General features: G+C 49.9%; 1 protein-coding gene across 2 annotated transcripts in view; it reads left to right on the plus strand.

Annotated features, from left to right (window-relative positions):
• Positions 1-4,256: 4,256 nt before the first annotated feature.
• LRRC23 (leucine rich repeat containing 23) overlaps positions 4,257-10,489 on the plus strand; it is a 6,985-nt gene continuing 752 nt past the window's right edge. For both annotated transcript variants that reach the window (XM_024733340.1, XM_024733341.1), the window contains exons 1-7: positions 4,257-4,379; positions 5,009-5,181; positions 5,258-5,367; positions 5,815-6,068; positions 7,150-7,280; positions 7,931-8,067; positions 9,913-10,198. In XM_024733340.1, coding sequence (XP_024589108.1) covers positions 5,059-5,181; positions 5,258-5,367; positions 5,815-6,068; positions 7,150-7,280; positions 7,931-8,067; positions 9,913-10,174 — 1,017 coding nt within the window. In that variant the 5' untranslated portion in view covers positions 4,257-4,379; positions 5,009-5,058 and the 3' untranslated portion in view covers positions 10,175-10,198. The remainder of the gene's footprint in view (positions 4,380-5,008; positions 5,182-5,257; positions 5,368-5,814; positions 6,069-7,149; positions 7,281-7,930; positions 8,068-9,912; positions 10,199-10,489) is intronic.

The following is a 10,489-nucleotide window of genomic DNA, read 5'->3' on the forward strand; positions in this document are numbered from 1 at the left end:
GTAGTGGAATATTACTTGGCCATAAAAAAGAATGAAACCTTCCATTTGCAGCAACATGGATGGACTTAGAGGATATTACGTTAAGTAAAATAAGTCAGACAGAGAAAAACAATACCACATGATTTCAATTTTATGTGGAATCTAAAAACCAAAACAAATGAAGAAACAAAACAGAAGCTGACTCATAGATACAGAGAAAAAACTGGTGGTTGCCAGAGGGGCAGGGGATGGAGGGATGGATAAAACAGATGAAGGGGATTGAGAGGTACAAACTTCCAGCTATAAAATAAATCATGAGGATATAATGTACACATAGGGAATATAGTCAATATTGTACAACTTTGTATGCTGACAGATGGTAACTCGTCTTATTGGAGTGATCATTTCATAATGCATAAAAACATCAAATCACTATGTTGTATACCTGAAACTAATATAATATTGCATGTTAATTATAACTTTGAAAATGCCATAATAAACTAACCTCCCTGAAAAAAATAATATCGACATATCTATTTTTCAATCTATTAAGACTGGTAAAGATAAGTACATACACTTTGAACCAGAAACTGCACCTCCTAAGAATGGATTCCACAGAGCCATGTTACTCAAAATGCGGTCCATGGACCAGCAGCATTGGTGTCACTTTAAGGGGTCGGAATCTACATTTTAATGAGCTCCTCAGGCAATTCCTATGCACAATAAAATTTGAGAAGTACTGTTACAGAGTACTCACACCGAAGAGCAAAGATATATCTATGAGGATTTCTATTGCAGGATTGTTTATAATGTTGATAATTTTCTTTAAAGTTAATACACCTCAACAGAATACAGTTAAAAAATTACCATATAGCTATATAATGGAAGACTTAGAAAACTATAAACAAAGTGGTAGATAAATGTTTAGTAATATGAAAGATGTCTAAGACATACTGTTAAATGAAAAGAATCCAGATGTATGTATGACTGATACCATTTTTATCTTTTAAAAATCTATATATTAATGAGAGTGGTGCTGAGGGAGATCATGGACTTTTATGTTCCTCTATATACACATCTCTATTATTTGCATTTTTATTTTAATTAAATAGTATTTTTGTAATCGAAGGAGATGTTCTCTAGACCAGGCACTGGGGGAAGGATGTCACTGAGAAGGACGTGGAGTTTCTAGCTCTCATTACACGGCATCGATTCAGTCCTTGTCAACAAAACAAAATAAAACCTCCAGCGGCTCCTTACAGCTTTTGGGATAAAGTCCAACCGTCTGTTGCTCCTCCCTCATTCCCCTGAGTGCACCTCCGCTCCAGCCAGCAGAACCCCTGCCTTCCTTCCACTGACACTGAGCTCTTTCTCCTCTAGGACTTAACACCGGCGCCTCCTCTGTCTAGAGTCTCTGCCCTGAATATGTGATATTATGTGCACATGTGTATTATAAAATTATCCCCTGGCACTTTGTAAAAGCCCTGTAAGTGCTGGGTTTCATTATTATAACATATTTCTCATTATATTGAATTACTTGTCCACTAACCCTATCCCTGGACTGTAAGCCCCCTGAAGACAGGGACTGTGTTTTACTGTCCTTGAGCGCCCAGCCAGTCCAGCCGGGCAGAGAGTAAGTGCTTAACAAAAGCATGCTAAATGATCCCTCTCTTTCCTCTGCACCAAGGAAGAAAATCACATCCTTTCTCTCCGACTACATCGAACCACCTGGATGTTCCCCTTCTCCGCACTCCAGGAATGTGATAACTCCTTTGCAAAGCACTTCTAGTCCTTCAGAGAGCTTTCCTATCTACTCTTTTTTTCCCCCATTAATTAATTAATTAATTAATTTTTGGCTGCATTGGGTCTTTGTTGCTGCGCACAGGCTTTCTCTAGTTGCGGCGAGTGGGGGCTACTCTGTGATGCGGTACACGGGCTTCTCGTTGCGGTGGCTTCTCTTGTTCCAGAGCACGGGCTCTAGGCACGTGGAATTCAGTAGTTGTAGCTCGCAGGCTCAGTAGTTGTGGTGCATGGGCTTAGTTGCTCCATGGCATGTGGGATCTTCCTGAACCAGGGCTCGAACCCGTGTCCCTACATTGGCAGGCGTATTCTTAACCACTGCGCCACCAGGGAAGTCCCCTATTTACTCTTTTTTATTCCTAACAACAACCCCAGGACGGAGGAAACAGGCAAGGGTGGGTGGGAGATGTTTACGAGGGTCAACTAAGTGAAGGCGGTAACTCACACTCTTTTAACTGTCCAGCAGTCTTTTGAGGTGAACATGTTTATCCCCATTTCAAAAATGTGAGAATGAAAACTCAGTAAAATGATATAACCTGCTGAGGAACACGCAGCTATTAAGTGGTGGAGTGCGTTTGGAACCTGCTCTCTCTGACTTTAAAACCCCAGCTAGTTCCATGATACCAAGTGAACAGATTTGTCTGTGAACTATATTAGCCAAGCCAGACAAGGCAGGAGGTAGTATTTCCCGATTTTCAACTCAACACATCTGTCATCAGACCACTTTTCCTGTGGTATAGTCTGTAACGCACACGTTAACAATTAATCACATGACATGTTACCTTGTGACCTAATTGTTTTATTTACATTAGATTCTACAGGATTGGTAATATCCCCCTTCCCCTATGCAGGAATATTAGCTTCGCTAAACCTTAATTTCCTCTTCTCCCAAATATCTATCCCACAGGACTGATGTGGAGATTCAATAGCACTTACAAAGGCATCTCGCACAATGTCTGGCAGAAATATCTGGCACAATGTCCCTCCAGAAATATTTGTTGCATCTCAACCTCTCTTTTCCATCTCCTTCAACAAGTCACACAGGCTTGAGTGCCTGTACCAATTCTTGTTGATTATTTATATGACAGTGCCGGATGAGGATTATTTTAGTGGGCTCCTGCTGGACTTTCTCCCTTTATATCCCACAGAAGGTTTGCATCAAAAGATGAGGATGGAAATGGTCCCAAGCTGGGTTTAGCAATCGACACAGTGCTTCAGCATACATCACACTCTTACTCCATCCCTGTCAGCTGGTATAGTTAAACTTATTTTATAGATGAGAAAGTGGGGTCTTAGGTAACTTGCTAGCGAATTACAGATCTGTCAAGACTCCAAAACAGGCTTTTTTTTCCTGACCAGGGATCGAACCCAGGCCACAGCAGTGAAAGAGCTGAGTCCTAACCACTGGACAGCCAGGGGATTCCCAACAATCCAGGTCTTAAGATACATCGGGCCTGGGCTCCTTCCACTCCAGGAAGCCACCTGCCAGAGGTCTACCTGAAAATAATTATTGGGTGGGACCAGTAATTATTGGTGGGGGAACCAGACCAAATACCACCTGGTAGGTATTTCTTTCCTTTCTTTTTTTTTTTTTTTTCTTTATAGTCCCTGAGACTCTGCTTGTCCCATCATGAGGTCTTAATTTATTTTATTTACTTTTGCTGTGTTGGGTCTTTGTTTCTGTGCCAGGGCTTTCTCTAGTTGTGGCAAGTGGGGGCCACTCTTCATCACAGTGTGCGGGCCTCTCACTGTCGTGGCCTCTCTTGTTGCAGAGCTCCAGATGTGCAGGCTCAGTAGTTGTGGCTCACGGGCCTAGTTGCTCCGTGGCATGTGGGATCTTCCCAGACCAGGGCTCAAACACCATGTCCCCTGCATTATAGCACGCAGATTCCCCACCACTGCGCCACCAGGGAAGACCCTCTTTTTTTTTTTTTTTTTTATAAGTTTATTTATTTACTTATTTTGGCTGCATTGGGTCTTCGTTGCTCCGCATGGGCTTTCTCTAGCTGTGGTGAGAGGGGGCTACTCTTGTTGGGTGCGCGGGCTTCTCATTGCGGTGGCTTCTCTTGTTGGGAGCACTGACTCTAGGCGCGCAGGCTTCAGTAGTTGTGGTACTTAGGTTTCAGTAGTTGTGGCTCGTGGGGTCTAGAGGGCAGGCTCAGTAGTTGTGGTACACGGACTTAGTTGCTCCGCGGCACGTGGAATTTCCCTGGACCAGGGCTCGAACCCGTGCCCCCCGCATTGTCAGGTGGATTTTTAACCACTGCGCCACCCACCACTTGGTATTTCTTGCCCTTCTTCCCCACCTTTTGCTTCAGGGAACGAGTTTCTTTTGAATTCACAGTACTTCTGCATTGAGGTTGTCCGGTTCCTTTAAGGTCTCGCATGATGCAATGGCTAGCCCGCCCCTGTCCCGCCCCTCAGCTCTACTAAGCCGCGCCCACTGGCTTTTTCAGCGGGCCAATTACCGCCCCTCATCCGGGTTCCTAGGACTGGGAAATTGGGCTCGTAACCAGGCAACTACCGGTCCACTTGCTTCGCGGCGGATTTTCAGTTCGGTTACTCGCAGCTCTTCTCTCAACGGCTGCCGGCTGCGGAAGGCGAGTGCCCGGCCCCCCCCGTTGCCATAACAGCAGTACACAACTCCTTCTCCCTTGCCCTCCACCAAACAGTCCTTCCCTCTGGGGCCAGGACCTCTCCAGTAGAGCTTCTAGTTGAGCAGAACCAGGGTCTGCGCCCCTTTGCAAAGGAGGATTGATTGAGTGGGAGGGTTGGAGGCTGCGTGTCAGGCTGGTGTCCCAGAGGGGACAGGGAAATGGGTCTACGCGGCGTGGGAGAGTTAGAAGAAAGGAGTAGAGCAGGGGTTATAGAGATGGAAGGGGATGGGAGGGGGCAGTAGGGAGGTTTGGAGGAGAACGTGGCTTAAGGCAGAAGTGGGGAGAACTAAAGAGAGGGAAGTCCAGGAAGCTGGACACCGAGCTGCTGGAGGAGTTGGAGCCCCTAAGAAGGGCAGGAAATGTCTTGGGGGTCTGGGAAGGCATCCAAGTCAGAGGGGTCCTTGGTGGAAAGTATGAAGTGGAGGTTGGGAGTCAAAATGAGATGTTCACAGGGATGAGGAAAGAAGCATCGCTGGCAGGAGGTCTGGGGTGATAGGGTGATGAGAGGGGTACCCATTCATGGAGGTGAGGGAGGGAGCGTTGGCAGACGCTGAGGAGACCTTCTTTCTCAGGGCGGGGACCTAGCTGGATTTGACTCCAGAGCCTTCAGCAGGGAAGAAAAATGTCAGCTGAAGATGATCTGGAAGACTTTGAGCCAGACCTGGATGGTCTGGAAAGGGAAGACGACAAGAAGGAGACAGAGGAGTGGGAGGACTACAGGAAAGAGGGAGAAGACTCTGAGGAAGTGAGAGCTTGGAAACAGAGGGGCCGGGATTAAGGGCTGGGGTGAAAGGGATGCCTGAGTCCGCTTCCTCCTGCAGTGGATGTCCACGCCCCTCACAGAGGACGTGATGAAGGAAGGGCTTTCTGCGCTCTGCAAGACGGGTAATGGACTGGCCCATGCTTACGTCAAGCTGGAGGTTAAAGACAGGTGTGTTCATGGGGGACCAGAAGAGGTCTGAGGATGTGGGACCCAGTGTCCTTTCTCAGCCTCCATCCTGGGTGTTTCGGCTGAGGTTGGATCTCTGGCATCCTGGACCAGCGAGGAGGGAAGGATAGAGTCTACTTTTCAGGACGCTGTGACTCCCTGTGTCAGAGCTGGCCTGGGCAAGGCTGTGAGGGTATGGGATGGGGGTGGGGATTCCTGTTGGACTACCTCACAAGTCTTTCAGAGTGTCGCTTCTCGGCCCTTCACAGACACAAGGTCCCTGCCCACCGTTGAGAACCCACCTACCTTCTCTTCCCCCTCCCCAGCCCTCCCTTCTGTCAGCCACTCTCCTCTCCACTCTAAGCCATCTTCATACTGCCCTCTGCTTTAGTACCTCTGACAGTCCTTGCTGGATTCTTAACCCTGACCCTGGCCTCTACCATCTCCTAGGGATCTGACAGACATCCACTTGCTGCGTTCCTACATCCATCTGCGCTATGTGGATGTTTCCAGAAACCACTTGACGGACTTGTCCCCACTCAATTACCTCACCCACCTGCTCTGGCTCAAGGCTGACGGCAACCGGCTGCAGAGTGCCCGGTTGAACGAACTGCCCTACCTGCAGATCGCCAGCTTTGCCTATAACCAGATCACCGACACTGAGGGCATCTCTCATCCTCGTCTGGCCAGCCTGGATCTCAAAGGTGGGGCCTTAGGATGGGCCTCACAAGATTCCTTCCTCGCCTGGGGCCGACAGAAGTGGGCAGTGTGGTCCTTGGCTGTGCCACACAGCAATCTGCATTCATTCATTCACTCATTCACGATGGTTCACAATGACAGTTCTGTGTGCTGGAGATGTAGCAGTGAACAAAACAAAGAAAATCCTTATTCTCCTGTAGCTTACATTGTAGTCAAGGGAGGCAGGCAATTATCAGTGATCAGTATTTTATTTTTAATTTTTGGCTGCACTGCGTGGCATGCGGGATCTTAGTTCCCCAAGCAGGGATCAAACCCGTATCGCCTGCAGTGGAAGCACGGAGTCTTAGCCACTGGACCACCAGGGAAGTCCCAATGATCACAATATATAAGTAAATTTAGGGACTTCCCTGGTGGCGCAGTGGTTAAGAATCCGCCTGCCAGTGCAGGGGACACAGGTTCGAGCCCTGGTCCAGGAAGATCCCACATACTGCGGAGCAACTAAGCCCGTGAGCCACAACTACTGAGCCCGTGTGCCGCAACTACTGATGCCCGCGCACCTAGAGCCTGTGATCCGCAACAAGAGAAGCCACCGCAGTGAGAAGCCCGCTCACTGCAACTAGAGAAAGCCTGTGCGCAGTAACAAAAGACCCAACACGGCCAAAAATAAATAAATAAAAATTTGAAAAATAAGTAAATTTACAAAGCATGTTAAAAGGAGATAAGTGCTATTTAAAAAATCAGGGTAAAGGAAAAGGGGGGGAGCAGGGGTGGCGATTTCAAACAGGTTTGTTAGGACAAGTGTCATTGGGAAGTCGACATTTGAGCAAAGACTTGAAGGAGGAGAGGGAGTTAGCCATATAGATTGCTGGGCACCCTTCATTCACTCCTCAAAGACTTAGGTGGGCACATCCATCGGGCCCTCGGACTGCCAGACCACTGTCCAGGGCTCCGCAGCTCTTAAGTCTGGAGCTGTCCCTCCTCGTATCACCTGGCATTAGAGAAGGTGATGCAGAGGCTCCCCAAATTCAGGCTCTACTGCTGCACATTTGAAGTGGCCCTTTGAACTCTTGACACCCTCCTTCTCAGGGAACCACATCCACATGGTGACAGGTCTGGACCCCCAAAAGCTGATCAGCCTGCACACACTGGAGCTTCGGGGGAACCAGCTGAACAGCACCCTGGGAATCAACCTTCCTAAGCTGAAGAACCTCTTCCTGGTAGCTCACTGGGTCCGAGGGTGGTTGGTGCTGGGAAGGGGGCACTGTCCGGGGGGCCAGGATGCCTGGTTCTAGTAGACTCACCTACTAACTTCATCATCGTCATCATTGGCGTCATTTCCTGAGTGCTTGCTTGCTGCCAGATGTTGTGTGGATTCAGAGTCAAAACAGACAAGGTGCTTGGCACCTAGCAGGGCTGATAAATACACAATGTGTGGATAATATAGAGACAGTTTGCTTTGATACAGGTAGCAGCACCTTGTGCATAACTGAGGTTCAGATCAGGCCAAGGAAGCCACTTATGTGTCTAGGCTTTTAGACTCTTGAGTTGCCTCATTCCAGGATGGAGCTGAAGCCATTTCTCCTCAGTGGAGCAGTGAGGCTCTTGGCCCCGGGCGGTGGGCTGAAGCATCTCCTCCTTAATCAGAGGTGGCTGTGCTGGGATGGGCAGTAGGAGTCACTGCTGAGCTGTCTCTGGGTTGGCAGCTTCTTCTGGATTCTTTACTCTCTACGCGGGTCTCTACCCACCCCCACTCCCCTCCTGTACCCTCTCTACCTCTTAGATTTGCCCTTTTGCTGCATCTCTTTCTGATTTCCTTCCCTCTCCCTGTACCCCTCTCCCAATCGACCTACTGTATCCTGGGGTCTAGGCCCAGAACCTGTTGAAGAAGGTGGAAGGCTTGGAAAACCTAAGCAATCTCACTACCTTGCATCTTCGAGACAACCAGATTGAAACTCTGAGTGGCTTCTCCAAGGAAATGAAATCACTGCAGTACCTCAACCTAAGGTAGGAACCCCCTCCAGGCCCACCGTGCCTTTACCCTTGACCAGGAGCCACCTTTGACCCTATGTTTCTCCCTGGTCCCAATCCCCCAGTTCTAGACCACCCCCAGATTCTCACCTCATCCTCTGTCCTGATCCTCCCCCCTCCTGTCCTTACTTTCTTCTGCATCAGTCCTAATTACAGCACTGAGACCTTTGTAGCCTGAGACCCCTGAATCCTATGCATTCAACCCACATATTGAGAACGTACTATGTGCCAGGCCTTGTGCTGTGTTTCGGGAACCATCTGAAGGAATCAGAGATGGTCCCTGTTCTCAGGGACTCACAGTCTGGCTCCATCCCATATAAGTTTCCACTGCCCTTCTCCATCTCCTGGGCCCCAATTCCCCTTCCAGTTTCCTGCCTCTCTTCTCCTGAGCCCCACCTGTAAGGGATGCCCCCATACTGCTATAAAACACAAGACATGCTCAGATTTGTTTTTGTTTTCCATAAATTTATTTATTTTTGGCTGCGTTGGGTCTTCGTTGCTGCCCGGGCTTTCTCTAGTTGCAGCGAGCGGGGGCTACTCTTCATTGCGGTGCATGGGTTTCTCATTGCGGTGGCTTCTCTTGTTGCGGAGCACAGGCTCTAGGCCCGCTGGCTTCAGTAGTTGTGGCATGCGGGCTCAGTAGTTGTGGCTCGCGGGCTCTAGGACGCAGGCTCAGTAGTTGTGGCACACGGGCTTAGTTGCTCCGCGGCATGTGGGATCTTCCCGGACCGGGGCTCGAACCCATGTCCCCTGAATTGGCAGATGGATTCTTAACCACTGCGCCACCAGGTACGTCCCCGTGCTCAGATCTGAGGTGAGAAGAGTATTTAAAAGAAAATCTCTAGATGGAAAGGCACTGAGGATCAGGGGCGATTTTCTTGCAGCAACTCTTGTCGGATGGAGGATTTTATGTGTGTATCTTTAAGCAAAGATGTAAAGAAATTGCCTCTTTCGTCAACAAAGACAGATCCTCGATTCTGGCAGTGGAAAAGGAGTCTCCATGTAGGGAGTGGTGGTTGTACCTTGAAGCCCAAAGTCCTGCTTTGACTGCTGGAGCGATCTCTTGCTAATTAGCTGTGCCCCCTTGGTCTGGTAGGGTGCATGGGGTATTGTTTTCCTGTTAATGGTCTAGACAGGGATAATGGACCTTCCTCAGTGGCTATTTACCAGGGATGTTTAGAAGTAAGTGTGGGGCAGAGGGGTTGTCTCAGTGACTGGGAGGTGCCCCTGGGGCCAAAGGCCTGCAAGCAAGGACAGTCCAGCCCCTGAGGCGAGAGGCAAGAGCATGAAAACAATACACAGCATCCTACAATGAGGTACTTCAGGGGAGGAAGCTTATTCTTCAGGCTGGGAGGCCCCGACCCATCCCCAGCTCCAGGCTCCTTCCTGTGGGAGCACCGAGACAGCACCATCTCCATGACCCTAGAGCCCGTTTCCGTCTCCACTGGCTCGGGTCCTACCTTCTAACCTTTGGTTAGGTGTGATGACACAGAAATCTGTCCCTACAAAGGAGATTCCCCCCTACTCCCCAACTACAAGACAGGGCTGATACCTAGCTCTGCTGCTCCAAAAAGATAAATATGACACATTACAGAATAGACAGTGGCACCTAGGGATTCCCTGAAGGGCAGAACAGGACAGGAGTAGGGTTACACAGCGTCTCTGCAGCAAATCTGGCAGTGCGTGGCAGGCCAGTCCACAGAGGCCATGTTTCTAGAGAAACCGGAGCCCAGTGGGAGACTCCCCCTGAGGGCCCATACCTGGTAGCTGGCCTCCGAAGCCCATCGTTCTCTCGTGAACACCTCCCCACCGCACCGGCAGGGGCAACATGGTGGCTGACCTGGGGGAGCTCGCCAAGCTGCGGAACCTGCCCAAGCTGCGAGCCTTGGTGCTGCTGGACAACCCGTGTACGGACGAGAACGACTACCGCCGGGAGGCCCTGGTGCAGATGGTGCATCTCGAGCGCCTGGACAAGGACTTCTACGAGGAGGAGGAGAGGGCTGAGGCTGATGAGATCCGGCAGAGGGCGAAGGAGGAGGCCGAGCCCGAGCCCGAATTGGAACTGGACCAGTCATCGATCTAGCAGTTCCCCTAGCCTCCAAGGACAGTAAGGAAGGGGGGCAGGGAGGCCAGAAGAGGAGGCCAAGGGCCTGGCGGATGGGAAGGGAAGTTGCTGTAGGAGGAGGTGGGTGAGGGAGGCAGAGGCAAGGAGAACCCTTGGGGAGACCTGGGTTAGGAGTCACAGGTGAGGAGAAAGAACCAGAAGAGCCTGGGAGGAGCTGAGAGAGGCTTAGGAGATACATCAGGAGGCCTGAGGAGTAAGCAGTATGAATGGGGCGGCAGGCAGAGAGGTGGCTGTGGGCTGGGCAGCCACACCTGATGGGAAATGCTGGGTCTG

The sequence above is a fragment of the Neophocaena asiaeorientalis genome, unplaced genomic scaffold (genome assembly GCF_003031525.2).
Source record: "Neophocaena asiaeorientalis asiaeorientalis breed wild unplaced genomic scaffold, Neophocaena_asiaeorientalis_V1.1 scaffold150, whole genome shotgun sequence".
Taxonomy (NCBI): Eukaryota; Metazoa; Chordata; class Mammalia; order Artiodactyla; family Phocoenidae; genus Neophocaena; species Neophocaena asiaeorientalis.